The 24307-nt window shown below is 39.5% G+C and overlaps 1 protein-coding gene across 1 annotated transcript; it reads left to right on the forward strand.

Annotated features, from left to right (window-relative positions):
* Positions 1–5399: 5399 nt before the first annotated feature.
* LOC101862214 (coiled-coil domain-containing protein 130) lies at positions 5400–23143 on the forward strand. The gene is made up of 6 exons (XM_013087559.2): positions 5400–5445; positions 17107–17378; positions 18482–18566; positions 19588–19760; positions 20456–20594; positions 22081–23143. The coding sequence occupies exons 1-6, from the start codon at positions 5400–5402 to the stop codon at positions 22941–22943; spliced, it is 1578 nt and encodes a 525-aa protein (XP_012943013.2). The 3' UTR covers positions 22944–23143.
* Positions 23144–24307: the final 1164 nt, after the last annotated feature.

Raw genomic sequence — 24307 nt, forward strand, 5'->3', positions numbered from 1 at the left:
GTTTTACGGCGCTCGCAACTGCATAAGGTCATATGAGCGCCAGAAGATTAGAGGTGTTACAAGAGAGTAACAAACATAAAAAAGAACAAGGGGAGATACGGACAATATATGTTTGATAGGAAAGAAGGAGCAAACCACACCAGAGCACCCGCCAACTACCCACATGCTGTCTTTCACTTCAGCCAGACCCCAGATCTTATGGTGGGAAAGATCTACATCTGGCCTTCTCGTGGGCGAAAAATCTCGGAGGTCCCGTGTGCAAGTCTGGCCCCCCAGGAAATCGCGGTCTTGCGGCCACGATTTTCGTCGAGTTCCACAATAAACCCGCAATTTCTTGCAATTTTTGGCAAAATAACATCAACGCTTTAATTTTAACAGAATTTTTAATTCGAAATGGTGCAAGCACTGTAGTCTCCGCATAAACGCACGCTTTCGTCATCTGACGGTTTTTTTTTTTAGACGTACAAACGCACGGTCACTCCCTCTAAACGCACCCTCCGATCTGCGAAACACGCTGACAGGAAAAGCTTGACTAAGGAAAATTTTCACTACAACAAGCAAACGCAGCTGCACCAACTCGAAAAGTGGGCAAACAATAACGGTTTCAAGTTTTCCCCGTCGAAGACGGTTGCAGTACACTTCTGCCGAACAGGCAGACGTCTGCTGCAGCCGGATTTGACACTATACGGGGAAAGGATTCCCGTCCAGGACCAAGCTCGTTTCATCGGCGTTATATTCGACAAAAAAATCACATTCATACCACACATCAAAGACCTTCGTGTGAGGTGCCAGAAAGCGCTAAACGCTTTGAAAATTCTATCGCATCCGGAGTGGGGCGGGGACTCAAAACACCTTCTCCACTTGTGTATCTCCCTCGTCCGGTCCAGGCTTGACGGCTGTCAAGTCTACGGATCGGCAAACCACACATCTTAAAAATGCTAGATCCAGTACAAAACCAAGGACTCCGTCTCGCTCTGGGGGCTTCCCGCACTTCTACGGTGGAGAGCCTCCAGGCCGAGGCAATCATACCACCCCTTTTATTACAATACGCAATTAAACAGAGCTCAATACCGGAAAATCCAGCGCACAACCAACTGCATTTTTAAAAGAAACCCAGAAACCATAAACAATTTTATTCCAAAACAACGAAAAACTCATCAAACCCTTTGGCCTCAGAATCCTTGAGGACCTCAAAAACTTTCACTTTTCCAAACAAGACATCCAACTATTTCCTTTCCCCGACCTCCCTCCGTGGCACCTCACCAAGGCAAAAGTACCGACCTCCCTCCGTGGCACCTCACCAAGGCAAAAGTACCGAACTCCCTCCGTGGCACCTCACCAAGGCAAAAGTACCGACCTCCCTCCGTGGCACCTCACCAAGGCAAAAGTAGATTTACAGCTGACCACACACAACAAAGAAAGCACAAACACCAAAACTTTTAAAGCAGAATACAAAAAACTAATAGATCAATACCCCGGTGCGGAGCTCATCTTCACAGATGGCTAAAAAAAAAAAGACAATGAAGTGGGCGCCGCAGCCCTATCTTCCAACAGTACACACCAGAGGAGACTCCATGCTGAAGCCTCCATTTTCTCTGCGGAGGCCACTGCCATTGACATGGCACTGAACTCCGTAGAAAACTCTCATACAAATCTTTCCTTATCCTTTCTGACTCTCTGTCTCGCATCACCTCACTCACAAACTACACACTCCTAACATCCAAAAATAGTTAGGCTACAACAGAAAATTCATACACTATTCCGAAGCTGGAAAAAAACATCATGTTCGCATGGATACCTAGCCATGTGGGCATCCGAGGAAACGAGCAGGTAGACGACCTGGCGAAGAAAGCCTCATCCCTTCTGCTGGGATCAACGACGAACACTCTCCCTCGGACTGACTTTAGAATTAAAGTCAAAAAGTACACATCCAGTCTGTGGGAGAGCCACTGGGAAGAACAGAAAAACAATAAACTGTAGGCCCCCCTATGTTATAAAACCCAAACTAGAACAGCGAAATCCTTCGGACCTCCCCAGAAGAGACGAAGTCATTTTTACTCGATTGCGCATCGGACACACGGCCCTAACCCACAAATACCTCCTGCAGGGAGATGAGAAGCCGTTCTGTGTCGGATGCGACACAGATTTTACCATTAGACATATCTTAACCGAATGTCTAGACTTTGGAGAGATCCGAAAGCAATATTATAAATAATAAATGCAAGAAATTGCAAGACATTCTTTCCGTCATTCGTCCCAGCAGAATTTTGAATTTTACGAAGGTCACTAGCCTTTATGGCAAATTATAAAGTGAAATCGTCCTATTTACAACTTTATTGTTATTTACAAGAGTTGTTTTAAATTTAAAATATATTTACACCGAATTTTGATATTTTAGCATTTTAAAATTCAAAAGATAACCAACCGTGCAGTGAACTGTTGCGAATGCAAACAACTTGTGTTTCGCGCGCTCATATGACCTTAAGTTGCTAAAGATCCCTTACTTGGTGATCTAAAATCGATAAAAGTAAAAGTAAGAGTTTAGGCTGCCACCCGGACCGATTCCACAATTGAAAATGTTGGATCGCGCTCATCATATGACCACATGCAAGCGAACGCCGTAAAAGTAGTCAAACACAAAAAAACCCCAACAAAACGAATATCATGCATGAAAGTACGGGATTTCTGAAGGGGAAGTAACAAAAGCCAGTTTGCTGGGAAGGAATATTGATTTCGTGGATAATAATGATAAATACAAGTAATGGATTGCATTTATATAGCGCATCCACTTATGCAATGCTCTATGCGCTTAACATGAAACATATTATGGATTTACAAATCAATTTTAAAGGCACATAGTGTTACATACTCGTGCACACACATATTCACGCACGCACGCACCACACATACGTACATATGCACATACGCACATGTAAACTCACAACGATATACAGCTTGGATGGATTCTGTCTAATCGAAATATGATGAAAATAGAAATGCTTTTAGTTTCTTCTTAAACATTTCTAGATTTTCTGCTTCTCTGATAGTTTTTGGAAGCCTATTCCAAACAAGTGGGGCAAAATATGAAAAAGAGCGTTGGCCATATGATTTGGAAGTTATTTTAGGCTTAACAAGGGTTGTTTTGTCACTTGATGATCTGAGCGTTCTAGGAGGCACATCATCATCATCATCCAGTGCCAGATCTGTGACAGACATCGGTGATCATGGTTTTCCATTCACTCCTTTGCTCGGATGCTCTAAAAAAAACACTACGTTTCCCTGATCTTTTCCTGTTACCCATTTGTTTAGGTTCCCTAAGTAGGTTGTTCTGGGCCTACCCCTGCCTTGCTTTCCCTCAATTTTGCCAGTGAGAGCTAGATGTTCAAGACCCTTATGTCTATTCAAGTGTCCCAAAAACTGCATTTGTCGTTTCCTGATTGTTTTTAACATTGAGCGTCCCACGTGGTCTTCATCAAGTGATCAAGCACTACCTCATTTGATTTCTTTTCCGTCCACGATTCTCTTAGCAGTCTCCTAAGAAACCACATTTCTGTTGCTTCTATTTTATTTTCACTGTCTTTAGAGATTGTCCAGCATTCACAGCCATAGAAGGGTTGACCAAATGTAGCATTTCAGGACTTTCATTTTGGTGTTCATTGAGATGTTTCTATTTTTCAGGATTGGGTTAATTTTATTGAAACTAGCCTTAGCCATTGTAGTTCTCCTTTTTATTTCTGTGGAACATTTGGTGTCAGATGTTATCATATATCCGAGATATTTAAACTGTTGGACTTGTTTGATCTTTTCACCTTTGCTAATGAGATTACAACTAGTTGAACTAGGGTTTGCTGCTTTTTTGGATATTACCATGTATTCTGTTTTCTTTAAATTCAACACTAATCCTTTACGTTCATTTTCTGTTACAACAGTATCTACAAGCAATTGAAGGTCCTTTTCTGAGCCTGCTATTAAAACTGTGTCATCTGCATACCTGATGTTATTAATTTTTTCTCCATTTACTTTGAGGCCTGGACATTCTTCTATGTTTCTAAGGATTGTTTCACTGTACATGTTAAAGAGGTCTGGTGACATAACACATCCTTGCCTCACTCCTAGCCTAATCTGCTTATATTCACTATATTTTCCATTAATTCGTACAGCAGCGTTTTGGTCCCAGTATAAATTTCTGATAATTCTTAGATCTTTTCCATATGTGTCTAGCTTTTCCAGTATTTTAAACAGCTCATCATGTCTAACTTTATCAAACGCCTTTGAATAATCTATGAAACATAAATACGGATTTTTATGTGCTTCAATACATCTTTCCATTAACATTGTTAAGGTGGATATAGCATTACTGGTGCCCTTGTCAGGAACAAAGCCGAATTGTGTTTTAGATATCTCTGGTCTTACATTTTTTCTCAATCTTCCCATTACATGTATTACTCGCAGCAATATTTGTGTAAAATGACCCACAAGGCTAATTGTTCTATGCATATCACACTCAGTGGCACCTGGTGTTTTAGGTAAAGCTATAAAAACTGACTTCATCATATCTTCTGGGATCTCACCGCTGTCATAAATAGCATTTAGGAGCTTTGTGGTTATTTCAGTGCCTAGTTCTTCAAGCGCGACAATCACTTCAACTGGAATGTTATCTGGTCCTGTGCCTTAGGAGGCACATAGGGTGTTAAAAACTGTTTTAGATACATGTATTCCGGTGATAAATCATGTAAGCACTTGTAGCAAGTTAAACAGATTTTATATATGATACGCTCTTTCACCGGGAGCCAGTGTAATTCTTTTAAAATAGGAGTCACATGATCATGCTTTAGTTTCTTAACAATTATTTTGGCAGCAATATTTTGTACTCATTGTAGTTGTTGTAACTGATCATCAGGTACACCAGCAAGTAAGGAATTGCAGTAATCAATCCTTGACAATATAAGTGATGCTATTAAAGTTTTGGTGACACCAACAGATACATTTTTTCTAATGCTCCCTATTTCCATCAGTTGGAGATTATAGATTTTTACAAAAATTGGATACCGTACATGGGATTTCATTGACAAATCTTGATCTAGCACTACACCTAAATTATTTTTATTTTAGTTTGGGCTGATATTTCGTGGCCATTGATGTTTATTCTGATATTGTCGATTTCATTGCATTCGCTGCTACGAAGAAATAATATTTCGGTCTTATCCTCATTTAATTTTAATTTGTTCTTGAGCATCCATTTTCTTACATCATTGATACATCTGGCAATTTTATCTATGAGATTGTGTACATTGTCAGTTGTAGTAAATCCATAAAGCCGTGTATCGTCTGCATAAAGATGGTAATTGAGGGCATATAAAGACATTTTTTATGACAGACTTTGCGTGTACATTGTAAAGATGACAGGACCAAGGACCGAACCCCGAGGAACTCCGTATTTTAGAGGTAACCTACCTGACACATCATTGCCAATTTTTACTGACATAAATCTATTTTCTAGATATGATTTAAACCACATTAGAACAGTACCTGATAGTAAAAATTTCTTTTCCAATCTCTCTAGTAAAATTTCGTTGTCGGTGTTATCGAACGCCGCTGACAAATCAAGTAGAACCAAAACTCAGACTTTTTTATTATCGATTTTATTTAAAACATCTGATGATACCTTTAAAAGAGCGGTTTTCGTACTGTGGTGCCTTTTATGAGCAGATTGAAGAGGTTCTTCCATATCATTGGCCTTTAGATGTTATTGAACTTGACACAAAACGATTTTCTCCAGGATTTTTTATAAAAAGTTAAGATTGGAAACTGGCCTAAAATTTCTCATGTCGTTTTCATCAAGACCTTGTTTTTTAAGTACAGGTTTTACAATGGTTTGTTTGAAAAGATCAGGTACGATTCCAGTGGTGAGTGACATATTAATAAAACGAGTAACAAATGGTGCGAGATCTTCAATGCACGTAACTAACAATGAAGTGGGTATTGGGTCTAAGCGGAGACAAAAAAATACTAGTCATCTCCGGTCTAAGTCGCATGTTTTAGCGGGGGACTCTTTAGTCTTTGATATACTTAATGACATATTTCTCTGATACCACTTTAAATTCACTCAATGTTGATTTGTTCATAATTGCAAGATTTTCATCAACAACTATTTGTATTTACATCTAACATATCAGAGTCTAAATCAGTTTTTATTCTTTCAAAATTGTATCATTGAAAAAGTGCAGAAAATTACAACAAAAGTTCTTTATCAGTTCCAGGTGGAAACCGTGTACAATTCTCCCTTCCTAATAATTGATCAGATAATCGAAAAAGTTCCTTGCAGGAGTTTACATTTTGAAATTTGTTAAGATAAAATTGTTTCTTGTACTTTTCTATCACGGTGTTGACGTTGTTTCGTTCAGTTGCCAAAAATCTGTTTGTGGACGTGGAGGCCCGTCTTTCTAAGCTGTCTCTCCGCTTTCCATCGTTGTTTTTTGGCCTCTTTGATCTCGAGAGTAAACCACGGAGATGCTGGTCTTGGTGAGATGTTACGAGTGACTACGGGAGCTTGTTTGTCCAATGCATTGCGCAGAACTGACGAGCATTGATCTACAGAGGTGTCAGGAGTAGAGCCGAGAACGAAGTTTATATCCGATTTAAAAGATGAAACATCGAGTTGTTTCATGTTACGAGACTGAACACATTTTGATACGGTGTTTGGTTTACTGAGGTTCTAATCAGCTACAAGTAATGGGTGGTCCGAGATACCTTTGATGACCTCTATGTTCTTGAAAAGAGGTGCATTATTCGGCGTGATGATCAGATCAAGTGTATGTCCATGCTTTTGCGTTGGCAGAGAAATATATGTTGAATAAGATCGTGCTGTTTTAGAATATACATAAACTTTCATGTAATTGCACATGTTTGGTTGTCGTAGTGTATGTTCAGATCGCCACAAATAAAAAATGGTTGACTTCTCTGTCTTAAACAACATACAAGTTGGTTGAATTCTATGTAAAAAACATCGGAAAAGGCTTTCAGGGCAGTACAAATGGGAAGGAGGGAGATGTATACAATCCTTTGGCCATTGAAGTAAGGCAGTACTTGTAATTTGTTTCAAACATGAACTTCAAGCAAACCTAATTTTTCGTTTTTCTTCATTCTCTGTTTCGCATTTAATTTTCAGCTCGAATGTCATTATTCAAACATGATTGTGAGTTAACTACAATTTGATATCAAATTGAAATTTTGCATACAAATAGGCTACTGATTTGGAAGATAATGCTGCATGTCCTAAAACTCTAACTAAAGATGTATCATTTTAACGTATCTTTTTCTGCATGTCATGCATATTTATTAGCTTTTTTTTCTTCATATTTCAGCCATACTTCAACCTATAGTCTATAGGCTAATAGGAAGAAAACTTTTTCCTCAATATCTAGTTTCTTTTTAATTCCCGACCTGCATTGGGTATGGATGCCTATCAAAAAAGCTTTACTGAAAGTTTAATGAAAAATACAAAAAGTAATTAATGACCAAGAGTGTTTGAAGTGAACCCTATATTTTACTCGCGGCTGCCATTTTGAATGCATAATCTGCATTTTGTTTGGTCTTGTCCAAAAAATTCTTTATTGATGTATCACCATTGCCTTTCTCACCCTGAACAGGGTATAGGCCACGGGCTATCACTTTCCACACTTGTCTATCCTGGGCTAGCCTCTTGATGTTATTCCATGTCTTCCCACTTTTCTGTTGAAGGCAACATCAATTTCTGTGATTCTTTTCTAGGTTCCACGCTGTCTTCCCCTTGATCTTTTACTCTGTGGATTCCAATCCAACACTTTCTTTGTTATGCATTTGCCTGACTTCCTGAGAGTATGTCCATTCAATCGCACCGCCTTCTTCCTACCTCATCCCTGACTGGGATCTGTCTCGTTTTCCTTAACACTCCTGTTGGTGACTCTGTACATGATAGTAGGACATCTATATAGATATCTAGGTAAAATCAAACGTGGTTGTATAATGTCCCAAACAGCCTTCTTTGTTTCCTGCTACCTTAAATTAAAATAATAAAAGACGAAAAATACGAATGTCCCCACTAGAGGAACGAACATATGCAAGGGGCACCACTCTGCCAGCCAGCAGTCGCCCTTCTTCGTTTTTCTGCTGTGAATAGAAAAATGACTGTGTGAGTTGCCAGAGTAGGCTCTATTTCTATTGTTTCCACAACTGACCCAAGTCACAGAGTTGATTGCACTGTCACTTGTTCTGGGCCCTGTAGAGATAGCTCTGGACTTAGATCTACTACATGACCGAGAACATCCTGTAAAAAATGGTACAGTATTGTGTTTATATTCATTTCATGTTAGTAGGTAAGTAGGCCACCTGTGAGAATAGTGCAGGCGAGTCTTTTGGCTATTCTCACCCGGCCACCTCTATTCTCACCCGGAGTGAGAATAGTGCAGGCGAGTCTTGTGGCTATTCTCACCCGGTGCGCATTTACCAAATTTTGCGTTCACCCTAAACCACAGAATTCTACACTGTGATAACAGAAAAATTGTAGAATTCTGTGCCGTGAACAAACGTTCCATTACAACTGTAGCTTACTAAAAGCGTACAATTTTGTCTGTGGGCAGTGGAGAGAGAGAGAGAGAAAGAGAGAGAGAGAGGAGTAGCGCGAGAACCTCCAGTCAAAACAAAATGGTGACCCGCGTAGTTCGGCTCGATTCGAAAAGTTAAATAGCCGTAGCATCTTTGTAGACAACCAAATTAATTTACTTTTGTGTTTTAACATCATTTTTTAACTTTGTTTTGGTCAATTTGATCGTCCACACCGATAGACAATTCAGAAAGAGACAGAGAGAGATAGAGAGAGGGGAGGAGTAGATCTTGCGAGAACTTCCGGGCAAAACAAAATGGCGACCCGCGTAGTTCGGCTCGATTCGAACAGTGAAATAGCCATAGTCATAGCATCTTTGAAGACGATCAAATTAGCTTACTTTTGTGCTATAACGTAATTTTTTCTTGGCTTTTATCAATTTGATCATCCACACCGATAGACAGTATTCCAAAAGGAAGAAAAGCAGGTCTTGTTTCGCACCGGGTGAGAATAGCCTATGCTGGCAAGTCTCACCCGGGGTGAGAGGTAGATCGTTTTTCTATTCTCACCCCGGATGAGAATAGCCACTTCCTTCATGTTAATGTTAGGCCTCCTAAGGCCTGGGCTGGTGGAGCACCTGGGGTCTATTTTGGCTATTACAAAGCCTAGAGTGCCTAAATTTGCTGTGGGACATTGTGTGTTATTGAGGATTTGAAATCAATAGTTCGAAAAATAAATTGTGAATCGGTTGCTATGGAAACGGCGGCCATAGTGGATTATGTATACCTTAAATTTTATTTCAATCCCATTTTATTCCCGCCTTAGCCTTAGCCGTAGTCTATTTATTAACTGATTCACTTCTAATTTGGCATGCCAACATCTAGGTCTTAAATTTGGCTTGTTGAATGTCTGATATAGACTTATGCTTTAGTTTTTATTTTATGACATTTACAATTGGGTTGTTGCAAAAAAAGTGAAAAAAAAAGAAAAATTCATGTTTTCTAAGCCCGTAAATCAAAAACTACTCCATTTATCGAAAATTCAACAAGCCAAAATTTAGAACCAGATCTAGATCTAGGTGTTGTTGGTATCTTGTGAAAGTTACATTGAAATTGAACAAGAAACAGAGCAGAAAAGTGGGATAATGTGTGAAAAAATAGAATTGTGAGAAAACAGCCAATAACGGTATGAAAAGGTTGCAAAACATGTGATTTCGCCAACAAACCTGGAAAGAGAACACAGCTTTAGGGTGTAGCAAGACTTACATACATTTCGGGATATATTATTGTTCAAGAAATGTCCAGGTACTATAATATGTATGTAATAATCCAAATTTACTTAATTTGACCCCAAAACACGATTTTTAGGTGCCCCACCAGCCCTTAATGTATCTAGAATCTAGATCTAGATCTAGATCTAGTAGATCTTACTAGAATCTAGATCGCAGGACTGGCTCACATCGATCGAGTCATCCTAAGTCGTAAGGGAAATTCCGAACCATCCACGCCCTTGATGTAGGCCAAGGCTATAGGATATCTACTAGATCTAGATCTATTTGATTTTAACAGTATGATGATACAAACAGTTGTACAGTTGATTGAGAGCTATTATAAATTGTGTATGAATTTACGATAATCCGGTTTTGGCCCCCACAATAGCTTTGGCATGGAGTGTGGGTTTTGGCTCCACCGACAATTCCTTCTTGTTCTAACTAAACAATTACTTTTCGACACGCGTGCTGAATGATGCTTGACGCTCGGCGAGCAATAGATATGAAACCCAACTCAACTAACTGCAAAACATCAATTTATGGTTAAATTCTGAAAACCCCTGGTAAAAAAACAAGTGAAATATTAGATCTACCTACTGCTCATAAATTGTACTGTAGCAATACCACTCGCCCCGCGCAGCAGTGCGAAAAGGCGGTAGACTCGCCCGAGCCAGGGGTAACCCCGGGGACACCGTTATTATAGCTTTGTTCTTTGCATCAGCCCAATGTTTCATACATCAATACACGCGGGAGAAATTGAGGCATTCACTGAAGACATTTTTTTTTCCGATTAATGTCTCATATAAATAATCACTTAAGCGACAGCCGAGATATTATCGCAGAAAGAGGATTGGCGGTAGCGAGACCAAAACCTACGAAATGGCACCGTGATTTTTCGACTGTCCGCATTTGGAAGGTGCTGAATCCATATAAATATTAACCTAACGTCCCCAAACTGGGCAACCAATGAGAAGAAAGATTTATCTCTAGCCTCCGTGGATTTCAGTGTCTTAATCAAGCTAAAAACAAGAATGTCACAAGGTGGTTTCTATGAGGAGATTGTCTATTATGTGTATTTTTAAGACATATATATATATTTTATAAATATTCAAGTAGATATATATATATATATATATATATATATATATATATATATATATATATGAAGCGTCTGTTATACTGCATGCATCATCAAATATTGCTGAAAAGCTGTCTTTATTTTTTCATTGATTTGTTTTCTTTTTTACATACTGAGTTTTTTCTGAAATATCTGTGTTTGAGCAGGGAGACAAGAGAACAAAAATGGCTCAGCAGCTGTTCATAATACTTTCATTAGCGTTCTTCTCTGTGGAATCTTCTTGCTGAAAGTGATAATATTTTTAGGGAAACCAAGGTCTCACTCACTCCTAGTGGTTTGTTAACGTGAAGCAAGAATGGTTCGGCTTTGCAATGGCTCAGAATTGGTGAAAGAAAACCTAAGGTTAAGAATAAACCTATTGTTGGTCCAAATACAAAAATGTAATATTCAAATATATATTATAGATACTGTTATGAAATTGATCACTCTATGGTCCAAATGAATTAATCCACGTTGAGATGATTTATCTCACCCAACAAACGTAATACTGATTTTTAATGTTGAGGCTTGCAAAAAAAACAAAACAACACAGAACGAACTAACAACTTACTAACAAAAGAAAACAAGGAAGATTAGATACTGTGAGTGCGTGGTGCGGAAGGGGGGTATTTATGATTCTTATCATATTTTTCATGTACAATAATCTGTCTTGATCTTTGTTGAATTCATTGTTTGTGGAATTTTACACAATTTGAAATCAGTTAGTGTGCTTCGTGCCTTTTAAACCCACCATTCAGCTAACCTCACAATCTTGATCAAGATCTCTAAACCCGTTTTCATCAGTTTAGCTGTACTTAACCCTACGTCGCTTGTGAACGACGAGATTACAGGCCTTTTCATGCCGATTTGAATACACATGCAGGACACTAGAGTGGATCACCGATATTGCTAAACAATACCACGACTCGCCTCAACAGTATGACGTCACTGTCGCAGACTCTAGCACTATTAATGACCTCTTTGATCCTTAATTAGTACATGTATGTTCTAATGAAAAGAATCTAAAAATTCACTTTTCCATTCCTCACTCTGGCACAGATGGGACTTGAAATTTCGTTTTCATGTAAGACTCTTGAGTTTGGGTCACGTGAACGTTTACTTTGGTATTTTATTTTTTTTTTTTTTTGGGTCCAAACTTATTTCGTCATTTGATAAAAGTATGGTATAAACATGTATTGCGAGCGTTATTATTTATCCTACTTTTGAAATTGTCAGCTGTAATCACTCGTTTAAACTCATGATTACAACTTGGCAATTTCACTTTCGTTTTCTCCCACCCCCCTCTCTCTTTCTAACTCTCTCTCTCTCTCTCTCTCTCTCTCTCTCTCTCTCTCTCTCTCTCTCTCTCTCTCTCTCTCTCTCTCTCTCACACACACACACACACACACACACACACACACACACACACACACACATGCACACACAAACATATCGTCGGCCTGGTGATAAAACCGTCTAACCCACAAAATATCAAAAAACTTTTTATTGGCCCTATCGATAGTAAATTGTCCATTTCATATGCTCACTCAAAGACAGATCTGAATTTTGTCTAGAAATGTCTTTAAAACTTTAGAAATAAAACCGTATAACCCGGCACCCATCGGATTTTAGCCCGATAATTCCGACTATCCAACCTGCGAGGGACGGAATGAGGGTTGGCTGTTTTTATCGCGCTAACAATGAGGGGCCACTTGCTACGTTACCGACTAACCCCGGCTTCGACTCGTCTCCGGACTTAGTTTGACATCAGATTCAGACCTGTAATAGTCCAGAATTTGCTCACATAACCGTGGGAGCTCTCCAAAAAGGAATATTTGTGTAATATTTCTTGTTGATCTCACTGGGGAGTTGTATAGATCTGGTTGTTTCCTCTTTTTTCTTCGCTTTAATGCTGCTGATAACGTTATTAATGACTATAACTCCCCACTATTCCCACAGAACTGTTTATCTCGTGACAATTCCGGTATTTGAAATGCATCTTTATGGATTTTGTTTTGAATGAAACTATGTTTTCTGTCCGCGTGTTTTTCTTTGTCTTTGTACTCGAAATTCACCGATTGTGAAGGCATTTTCCCCTATTCGGACTACTGTCTCTTCTCCTAATCATTTTTCCTTCACAATTGAATGGACGAAGTAGATAGCATTTCCTCCTTTACTAACTCACTCCAAAAAAAAAAATTGTGGGACCTGTCCAGCACACCGTCTGCCCCAAACGATCGTTTTTTTTTAAAGTGCTTTTTTTTTTTTTTTCATTTGCTGTGTTTATTGCAGTCATTGCCTTCTGAAACATTGTTCGACTTTCTATGAAAGTTCATTTCGTTTGTGTTTTGAGTAGATTATTTTCTCAGTGTCATAACCTAATGCTTTATCTTTATATAAAACCTTAGCTTACATAACGCTATAACATTCAATAAGATGATGCCACTCTTGCTGCGTCACCTCTTACCCTCAGCGCTGTGGAAAGTGATCAACGTGACCAGGCTAAGGTCACATCAGCTGATAGTACAACAGTTATGTTACCTTTGATCTCTGCGAAAAGGACACGGCATGAAAACGATTGGAAGGGTAACAAAAGGAAGAGGTTGAAAGAACTGGGGATGCCTCTACCCATGTCAAGGCACGAAGCGAGCAGGATGTGAACTTGACGTCCTTGGCAGTTGTAAACTGGTTGGTACAAAATGCAATGACATCACTGGTCACTCTCTTGGAAAGAAAAGAGAGCTTACGTATATGCCACGATAAACATGATAGACAAAAGAAATCTTACAATAGACAAAAAGAGATCTTACACAGCAAGGGAAAACCCAAGGAGAAATTACGGCCACTTACAAGAGTCAATGGTCAAAGAACACCTGTTTGTAAAACAATCTTCAAGAACACCACAGGCCTGACCCACTGGTTTATTTAAAGTGTCTTCTCCGAAAAAACAACAACCAAGAGGTCCCCTACCTAGAACACATCACGCCCACCATGAGAGAGCCAAGGATGACAAGTTGTTCCATAAAGAGGAATTTTTTGACAAACTTTCGAAGATATCCTCCTGTCTACAGATGACAATCCAGAAAACGTCAGATCTGCATCAAGTATACATGGAGAACTTTGCAGAGAGGGTGAAAGCCACATTGAGCTATCAAGTGTTCTGCCAAATGTTTAAGAAAAACAATTTGGGTTTACTTTCAACCAAGAAAGACCAGTACGACATTTGTACAAAGTTCAAATCTGGAAACCTCACAGAAACAGAACACACAGCTCAAATATGAATATGAGGAAAGCTGCCGCTAGACCAGAGAAGGAGAAGGACAGAGAGGCTGTGTGTGTCCTTTGTATGGAGATCCAGTACGTCCTTCTGGCCTCATCACTAAAGACTTCCACCTTATATAAAACAAAACTGGCTGTACACAATGTTACGACTTAGGATCTTGCCACCAGAGACGCCAGATGATATGTCTGGTATGAAAGTGAAGTTGGTCTGGGCTTCAACAGTTTTCATCACGTCTGACTCCCTAACTGATATTGCAAGTGACTGACTTCAACCACTTCATCATTTGCAGAGATTGGCGCAACTACTAAAACAGAAAGCCACCCTGGTGAGTGCAATGGCCTCGCTGGCCAAAGAGCTTGACATCACAGTTGAACAGAAATTCTCCCCAAGGGCCATACCCAAATGGAAGTGGATTCAGTCCATGGCACTATTGAGCGATCGCTAAAAAACGCACTGATGTACATCCCAATGGACTACGTGAACATAATGCTCCAAAGCCAGACGCATCCCCAGGCCCTATGAAGTTATGTACCTGGACCACAGCTTTTTCAAAGATTTCGCAAAGGTCGGAGAGCACTAAACAATCCGCCCAGGGAGAAAAGCAGGCGATCCTACTGTCACTGACTTGCAGGCATCTAAGTACACTCCAGTCTTTAAAATTCAGTACAAGCTGAACTTTGATGATGGATGGCAGGCGCCGCAAGGACCAAGAAAGCTGAACACCCTGTGTACGACGGTTACTGCTGGACCTCTCTGCAAAGACAGATTGAAGATAACTGCCAACCAGTATAAACATCTACTTGAGTTGAAGGTCGTCGTACCACGATGCTACCACAATTACCATGAAACTTTGCCTCAGTAAGAAGTTTTGAAAGCGATCAAGCCAAATTCGATTATAGTAGAGTCTTTCCAAACAATGGTAACTTTTGTCATATTGCCTTGTTGTAGCCATAGGACACAGAGTGAGACAGACATGCTCTTCTGTCGTCGAGAAAACTCAATAAAGTAGTAGTTATCAAGCCACGCACTTGGAGAAAGCTGGCGCATTCTTTGATGGTACTCACAAAGTCTTTTTGTATAATAATGATATATCATTTTGTAACCAACTTCTCCCAAACCATTGCTGAGGTAGCAGAGCTTTTGTGTGGCTTTCTGCTTTCATTTCTTTCTTAGTATTACTTTTTTCCAGGCCTTTGAATGGCCACCCAGTGCCAATAGTACCGTGTCGGACACGGTCATAAATTCTAAAGGCCTACTGCTGCTGCTGTTACTACTGTTGTTTTTGTTGTTGTTGTAGTTGTTGTTTTTGTAGTTGTTGCTGTAGCTGTTCTCCCTTACCCTTCCAACCTCCTGTTCTTCTACTTTAAATGTAATTAATATACCCATTGCTGTGTTCTGCTTCTTCTACTTCTATTAAAGGTTCAACTTTGTGACTGCTGTTTTTGCCCGAATTGACTCCGTAGCATTGAAATGGCAGCAGCTGATAGTATGTTGGTAGCAATAATATAGTCCTCCTCCTCTTCCTTCTTCTTCTCATTACTCCTCCTCCTCCTTCTTTTTTCTCCTTATCCTCCTCCTTCTCACCCTCTTCCTCCTCCTCCTCCTCCTCCTCCTCTCTTCTTCTCTTCTTCTTCTTCTTCTTCTTCTTCTTCTTCTTCTTCTTCTTCTTCTTCTTCTTCTTCTTCTTCTTCTTCTCTTCTTCTTCTTTTTCTTCTTCTTCTTCTTCTTCTTCTTCTTCTTCTTCTTCTTCTTCTCTTCTTCTTCTTTTTCTTCTTCTTCTTCTTCTTCTTCTTCTTCTTCTTCTTCTTCTTCTTCTTCTTCTTCTTCTTCTTCTTCTTCTTCTTCTTCTTCTTCTTCTTCTTCTTCTTCTTCTTCTTCTTCTTCTTCTTCTACAAAACATCTTGACGATTGAAGCAAGTGATCAAATACGTTACCGTCAAGTGTGGCTTGGCTGCACTCAACCGAACTCAAGGCCAGCAGTGGCTTCCTGATAAAACCGGTCAACCCACAAAATTGAGGGTTGGTCGGTTTTATCCAGGAAAATTTGAGCGTCATAACCGTCTAACCCACACAGTTTCATTAAAAGCAATTTTTAAAGGAAAAAAAGCTCTACAGATTTTCAGTAAAGTGTTTTTTTATAGGTGTTTAAAGCATTGATTTATCCTTAGACGCCTTTGTTTTGAAATAAAACAGTTTTTTCCTTCTCCTGTAAAATTTACCTCGCTGGGGTTAGCCGGTTTTATCACAAGGCCAACGATATGATATGACAGCATCTAACATGAGAATGGAGATAGAGAGGCAATCACTCATGCTCTTAAATGGGTCACAACAACTCAACAAGCACATGTGATCTTTGTCACAGACTCTCAGAGCACTCTAAGGAAGATTGAAAGTGGGAACCTTAGAGCTGAATGGACAGAGCTCCTGAAGAAGACAACACTGAAAAAGATCACGTGGATCTTCACCCCGGGCCAGGCTGGAGTCAAGGGCAATGAGCGGGCTGATGAGCTCGCGGGGAAAGCAAAACCTGAAGGGAAGCTGTGCCCTGACAAACCTGAAATTGTACGTTCAGTCAGGGAAAAACGAGAAAAAGAACAAGAAGAGTCAGAATACCATCATCTTGAGCGACTTCGTGAGCTTGGAATTGGATGGAGTGCCTGCAGGAGTTCTAGACTTAGTGGGAGGAGCAGAAGGCTATGGGGCTATGGAATCAACCTTTGCTTGGAACTGTCAGCATCTACACACTTGGAGATGTGCTTCTTCAGGGGACGGAGCGCTTACGGGGATGCCCCTTGTGCAGTGATGTCGGTCCTTCACACGAGTAAACAAGTAAATCATGCTATTACTGTAACTAGATTTCAGTGATGTACCCAAATTTGAATGGATTTGTGCTTTTGTATTATTTCTGAGTAAAAATGTTAATTTTTCTTCTCTTTTTTTTTTGTATTTTAGATTTGAATTGCCGTACAACATTTGGTGTGGTGGATGTGGAAACCACGTTGGGATGGGAGTTCGCTACAATGCTGAAAAGTCAAAAGTTGGAAACTACTACAGTACACCGATCTACAAATTTCGGATGAAGTGCCATTTGTGTGACAATTACTTTGAGATACAGACAGACCCTCAGGTATGTTGAAGGCCTGCTTTACTTATTTGAGTTGGGCTTTCGTGGTCTGGAGGTACTGTTTAACTTTCATTTAAAAAGTCCCAGGCTTAAAACCTGACCGCGATGAACAAGATTTTTTTCTCTAAAATTTTCTCGTTTCATTTTCATCTCCTGTTCTCTAGTCCTGTTTTATCATCTGCTTTCATCTCCACTTTCTACCCTCATCATCAGCCTTCTCTTGGCTCCTTTCACCTTTGCTGACTCTTCTTACTGCTACTTCTGGCTCTGTTGTACCGCTGTCTTTCTGTGATCTAAGGGTAGGTAAGATCGAACACTTAACTTTATCGGATAAGAACAAAAAATTGCAGAGGTCGTATGTGCAAGTTGCACATGTTAAATTTAAAGATCCATTGGTTGTTCCAAAATGAATAAGAGCAGGCTTTGGCTGCCACCTGGAAAAAATTCATAATTAATTCCTACCAAAATTGAAAATTAGTCAGTATAAAAGCATATGTTGTAGTAACTTCGAATTGAGAATGTGGCTGCCAGAAGACAAGGGGCCTTACAAAGTAGGAAAAACAGTCACATAGGGCCTACTTAAAAGTCAGTCGCACTTCAGGTTGAAGAACGAGCAGTAGACTCGGCCTTTCTCTGAGATCTAGTAGGGGAACGCAAAGAAAACCCCCCAACTTATCTGAGTTCAGCTGCTTTGGATTGCTTGTACATTTTTATGCACACTGAGATAAAGCAGGGCTCTAGCTGAATGACACAAAATGCAAGGTATGGGTTGGCACCCAAGTTATTCAGGTACAGCCGAACTTGTCCAAGGCGACTACCCATTGTTGAGGAGAAAAGTGGTCATCTTCGACAGACGGTCCTCTTCAGCAGTTTTATTATTATATAGAAAAGATGCATGGAGGGAAGTGGGCAGTAGTCTTTTTTTAGGTGATTGTCTCAGCAGTTAAAGCAAGGTGGACTGTGCGGTACTCTGTAAGACGCCTCTTCCTCTTTGCATTGTCCACAATGAATAAAATCAGAATGTGTCAACCATGGAAAGTACATGGAAAATGGAAAGTTTTCTCTCAATAACTCTCTTGACAGCTTTAATTGACCATTCTCCCCAGAATCATGATTATGTCATCCTGTGTGGAGCCAGAAGAAAAGAACAGCGATGGGATCCACATGCCAATGGACAGATTGTTCCAGAAGGTACAAATGGCATTTCAATGTTGTTTTCCTAGCTGATTTTATAATGGTCAAATTACTTATTCATCTGCAGACATTTTTTATTGGTGAAATAAGAACTACTGTTCTCTCAAACTAGTTTAAGCCCAGAGCTGGCACTGGCTTGTGATTGCATGAGACATGTAGAACTGACTTTTTGGGGTGGTATAGTTAGTAGTATAGGGTTTTACGGCGCTCGCCACTGCGTAAGGTTATATGGGGTAAGGAGGTTGTAAGAGAATGTCTATTTTAGTCAATGAATGATCACGATATGCTCTTTTATGAGAAGTTTGATAGAATAAAGATAAAACTGTTTGACAAGACACAATTGCAAGTGGGGAAGCAGAGAGGATCATAAAGATGTGCACCCTTTCAGTGCCCTCTGCCATTCTTCTTCCACTAGTCTCTTCTCCTCAACTAGACGCACATCGGTCGTGATATACTCTGAACGTGGAACTGGAAGAAATAGGTCAACTTTTTTTGTTGTTGTTCTAAAACCATTGTTGAAGTTAATCTGTAGATTGTCTATAAAAAAGCATGAGTCAGCGTTAACTATCAGTAATAGTATTAAAGTACTGTAGACTAACTTTTGTGTCTAGACTAACTTTTGTGTCTAGACTAACTTTTGTGTCTAGACTAACTTTTGTGTCTAGACTAACTTTTGTGTCTAGACTAACTTTTGTGTCTAGACTAACTTTTGTGTCTAGACTAACTTTTGTGTCTAGACTAACTTTTGTGTCTAGTCTCTTCCTTTAAATCAAAAGTTTTTTGTGTTGTTTTGTTTTTTGCCTGTTTGAAAATTTTCAAGTAATGACCTTATATGGTAAAAAAATAACCCCATGAGTATAGTTGTAAAGGAAGTAATGGTAAGTTTGGTGGATATTTTGCAGACAAAGGGATATTTTTCTCTTCTGTTCTGCAGACAAATCTACAAAAATTATGGATATTTTTCCCTTATGTTATTGTTACTCAGACAACACAATGTTTTTCCCTTTCTGTTCTGTAGACAAAGCCACACAGAAGAAGATGGCGACAGACGCCATGTACAAACTGGAACACGGCTCTGATGACAAGCAGAAGGGCTCCGACAAAGTGGCCAGTCTGGCACAGCTAGAGGAGAGCCGCATCTCCATGGTAGATGACTACATCCTGAATCGCATGGCACGCGACAAGTTTAGGGTGAGTAATACACACACCGCTTGAAACTGCACGGACACCTTTGTGAGGTTTGTTTGTAAAAGCTTTGGGATTTTGAGAAACCATTGATGACTTATTCTTTAATTTTGGTCTGTTCTTCAACTTAATAATAATAATAATAAATGACTTTTATATAGCGCTCAACCCCGAATAAAGTACACAGGCTCTGAGCGCTTTACAATACAGTACAACATACAACAGTAACATGAAACGTTGTGTTCTGACTAAAGAAAATTATTACAAATATTCTTCTTATTAATTTAAAAACAGAAACGACTTCAGCTGACATTTGAATGAATCAAAAGTGACATTAGTGTTGTGGTGTTGAGTCTGAGTTGATGGTTACAGTGGTCTCTGCCTTAGAACTCTCAGCGTAAAAACCTAATCTGCCTAAGAACTGCTTTTTACCATGTAACTTTAATGGAACAACATTTTTTTGGTCATAATTTTACATACATAAGAACCCGTCCTGAAAATAATAGTTCCCAACACATTTTAGTGACCTTTGTGGCAAGAGGAGTTGACCCTAGCTCATGGCATTTTTCTGAATGAGTACACATTGTGCATTTTGCTCCATCGTAAAAGAAAAATAATTACCAGGATGAATTACGAGTATTTGAAATGAGTACGTGTATCAGAATATAATGCTTCAATTTCTGATTTGATTTTGGTTACAGGCTGAGAAAAAGGTGCTGAAAGAGGCTGCTGAAGCAGATAAGGCAATCCTTGAGAGAGCTGCCCTTGACATAGAACTGGTGGAGGAGACAGAGGAGGATAGGAAGGTGGCGGGCTTGCTCAAGTACACAGCCACCTCTTGTAAGTTAATAATAATAATAATAATAATTGCATTTATATAGCGCATATCCATGCTCAAGAGCTTGCTCTATGCGCTTTACGACTATTATTACCCCAGCAGACCCTCTGAGAACACTCAGAAACATTCTCAGCTTCCGCGGAAGCATACAGTGCAAGCTGCGGATTTCACGCACTCAAACACTATCAAACTGACAAGATCTTTCACTGTCTATAGCTGGGTACCCATTTCCACCTGGGTGAAGTGAGGAAAATTTGTGCAAAGTGCCTTTCCCATGGACACAACGTCGGGTCCCTGACGGGATTCGAACCCACGACCTTACGGTTGCGAGTCCGAGAGCCTAACCACTAGCCACCGATGCCACAGTTATTGGGCAGTGAGCTACACTGTGTGCTTTGTAATGTTTTTTTTTTCCTTTTTAACAATGCGTCTTCATGTAAAAGAACACATTATTGTAAAAGTTGAATTCCTTGTCTTCATATGGACACTTAAGTGAGAGGAAACTGTCTGTGAAGTACAGCCAAAATTCATTCTCCATGTGTCTGGAACTGTAAACTTGCACGTTTGGGTTAGATTGTAACCTGCTGTACCACAGAGGCTGGCACATTAATTCCTTTTTTCCCCCACGTTCATATTTTTATGTAATGCTGCTACTGAGGTACTGAGATGAGCTGTATGGTAGTGAAAATTTTTTTTTTTTTTTTTTGGAGGTTAGTCATTTACTGTAAATCAAGGCCTTTTGTATTCTGCAATAGCTATGTTATTAATTGTTACTTCTATCGAATCATGTTTATTTCTTTTTCAATGGTGGTAGCTTTTCTGTGGATACAAAAGAAAATAACGGAGAGTCTTCTTTATTTTTCTCTTCTTTTTCACTCTCTCTCTCTGTTACTGTTAGTGTGTTACTTTGTCAGATTATTAGTGATTTAAAATTTTTTTATTGCTACTACCCAAAGATCAGAATTTAGAGCCAGTGATTTCAGTTTTAGTAGTCGCGTAAAGGTTTGGGTGTAGGATCATAACGCTCTCTAGTCAAACACTTGATTAAGACGGGCAGTGTTATCTTTTGGTGTCATAATGATTGAGACAGAGTGGGGCTTCTTTTGAATAGAAATATGAAATAAAAAGACTTACCTGCTGAGGAAAGATTTCAAGACATTATGTTCAAGCCTGGATCCTTCTGAAGAAATACTATAGACTTTGTTGTCATTGCTGTTATCCTGTGCTGGACATTCAAGTATACGGTCAAGCAGATTGGCAGGTTCAATTAGAATAGCACCAGATAAGCATATGAAAAAGACTACTGTATTTATGTTTAAATTTGTCTTTGGTAATGATTTTAAAGATGATTTAGTTAGAAAATTTGTTATGTTGGAAAGAGAACAACAGTAATCAGTTGTTGTGCTGATGTGTTTCCACACATGCTGTCATTTATTTTTTGACTGGATTGACATAAATAAATTGATGACAATTACATATTTCTTTCAGCCTTTGAAGACAAACAGAAGGAGAAGAGGAAAAACATTGAGATGCGACCCCTGTTTGAGCAATCTAAATCTGCCTCTGCCACTGCAAAGTCTTCCTCAACTTCTTTGGATGCTCTGCCCTACCAAAGACACACCGCCCCCAGCTTGAGTCGGAGAGGAGAGCTGAAGCAAAAACTGGGCTGGGCTCTGAAAGCATCCTACAAAGACCCGTTCAAACCATTAAATGTGAAGAGCAAGAACAGTACTGGAGCTCAGAGCTCTTTACAGTCCCCCAGATCCTTACTGGGTATTAGACTGAAATCTTGTGGAAGCACACCCAAAGCCACAGAGTCTGTGAGAAAACTAGGAAGTGGCTGTGAAACTCGTGATGATAGTGTTGATAGTGACACGTGTTCTGAGTCTACGAGTAACAAGGTTGTTGGAGACACTGAAGTGAAGGGAGAGACTGAAAATGATTCCGTACATTCAGAGGATCACAGTGCAAATTTGGACGCCCCCACCCAAAATTCGCATAGTGCAGTTTCTGATCTGTCAAAGGAATCGTCGGTTGAGGATCAGCATGGCAGGTTGCTGCACTCTGAGTCCCAGAGAGAAAGCAGCAGTTCTGACAGCATCATCCAACCTTTGTGCTTTTCTACTGACACTCAGACTGAGCAGGCTAGTTCTCTTGCAGAAAGTTCTATGGACAAAACAGAATTATCTGTGGGACCAGCGGAGACTGATGATGATAAAAGAAGTGTTGAGTTTCTTGCACCAGTGGAGGTGGGGAGTCCTGGTCACAGGAATACCAGCCAGAACAACAGTGGGTTGTTGGCTTTGATGTCTTCTTACACAGAGAGTGACTCGGACACTGATGGTTCTTAGCAGTTTGAAACAGTAACTAGGTGGGTGGTTAAAGTTAAAGGGAAAGACTATTAACTGATTCCGTCCATTCGGCCGCTGACAGCGGCTCTGAGTTTTTCCGCTGCCTCCATTCGACTGCTGTGAGTGGCTCAACGAAATCCGAAACAAAGGTGCACTTTTTAACATAGTTCCTACTTTTTAAGTTGTCGAAAGGAATTAGAACTTGTAAACAAACCTGACCTCAATCTCTGAGGGCCAGTATCGATCGAAACTCCGCGAAATTCTTGCAAAAATCATTGTTTTGTTGTCGCGATGTAGGCTAGATCTAAAGGTAAACAACACGGAGCCTGGTATAATAAAAAGTCTCTTCAAAGAAAGATATTCAACTGAATTTGTGAAATTCTTGCATAAATGTGTGCTAGGGTGATATTGCTACAATGTTGTGTTGATTCTTATGGGTTATAAGGACTTGTAGAGCTGAGAAAATGCGGTAAGTCGAAATTTTCTAAGAGCTGTTGCGCAATTTATTTTTCTCGTTCGTTTTTGTCAGAAGGAAAATGCAGTACAAACAGATTATAGGTCATTGTTATTGATATAAACAGATTCTTCTATTGATTCCCATCACTTTGGTATATGACAATACATATTAGAGTAACTTAGAGCTTCACAGTAATGCATTAAATAAATGCACCCCAGGTCTAAAACTGAACAGGGAAAAATAATTCTGTTCAAAGCCTGAAAAAATCATGGACGGAATCAGTTAACTAGGTGGGTGATAAGAGGACACCGTTGGTATTGGTAGATTTTACTTTTCTTTTCCTCTTTTTTAGATTTCTGTCTGTTTTGTTTTTCCCCCAGCATCAATTGACGTTTATCGTGTCGATGTGCTTCTCCTTATTGAAACAAACATAACCAGTTTGTACATGTGCCAAAACTCTTGCTCTCTATACTTTCATTTTGTTATCGTTACTATGGAACTGTAAATAAACATTTTTCTGATTAATTTTCTGCAGACTCATGCAAACCACTGGCTGTGATATTTTTGTCATTATGAAGTATGTACCTTGTTCTCTGCATTAAAATTGTGTATTATGCCTAATTACATTTGCTGGTTGTTCTTGTTCGAAGACTTTTTCAACTTTGATTTTTTAAACTTTCATTTGCATCTTTATGTGCTTTGTGTTTCAATGATCATATCATGGAAAGGTGGGTGATTGGAAAGTGTCACTGCTGTTGTGTCTGTCTTGCTTTTTCCTAGCACTGCATGATCAATATTGTGTTGCAATGCTTCTCTCTGCTCAAATCAAACCACACTTATCAACTAACAGTGAAAGGTGAAGACAAAATTCTAAATTGTGATCAGATCATCAGAGAATTGAATGATG

The sequence above is a fragment of the Aplysia californica genome, unplaced genomic scaffold (genome assembly GCF_000002075.1).
Source record: "Aplysia californica isolate F4 #8 unplaced genomic scaffold, AplCal3.0 scaffold00602, whole genome shotgun sequence".
Classification (NCBI taxonomy): domain Eukaryota; kingdom Metazoa; phylum Mollusca; class Gastropoda; order Aplysiida; family Aplysiidae; genus Aplysia; species Aplysia californica.

Excerpts from the sequence above, each read along its gene's own strand:
- LOC101862214 (XM_013087559.2), top strand. The coding sequence starts at position 5,400 with ATGACAGGACCAAGGACCGAACCCCGAGGAACTCCGTATTTTAGAG. Across the intron at positions 5,446-17,106 it reads AGGAACTCCGTATTTTAGAG|ATTTCAGTGATGTACCCAAA; the intron begins GTAACCTACCTG and ends TACTGTAACTAG. Across the intron at positions 20,595-22,080 it reads CAAGTACACAGCCACCTCTT|CCTTTGAAGACAAACAGAAG; the intron begins GTAAGTTAATAA and ends TATTTCTTTCAG.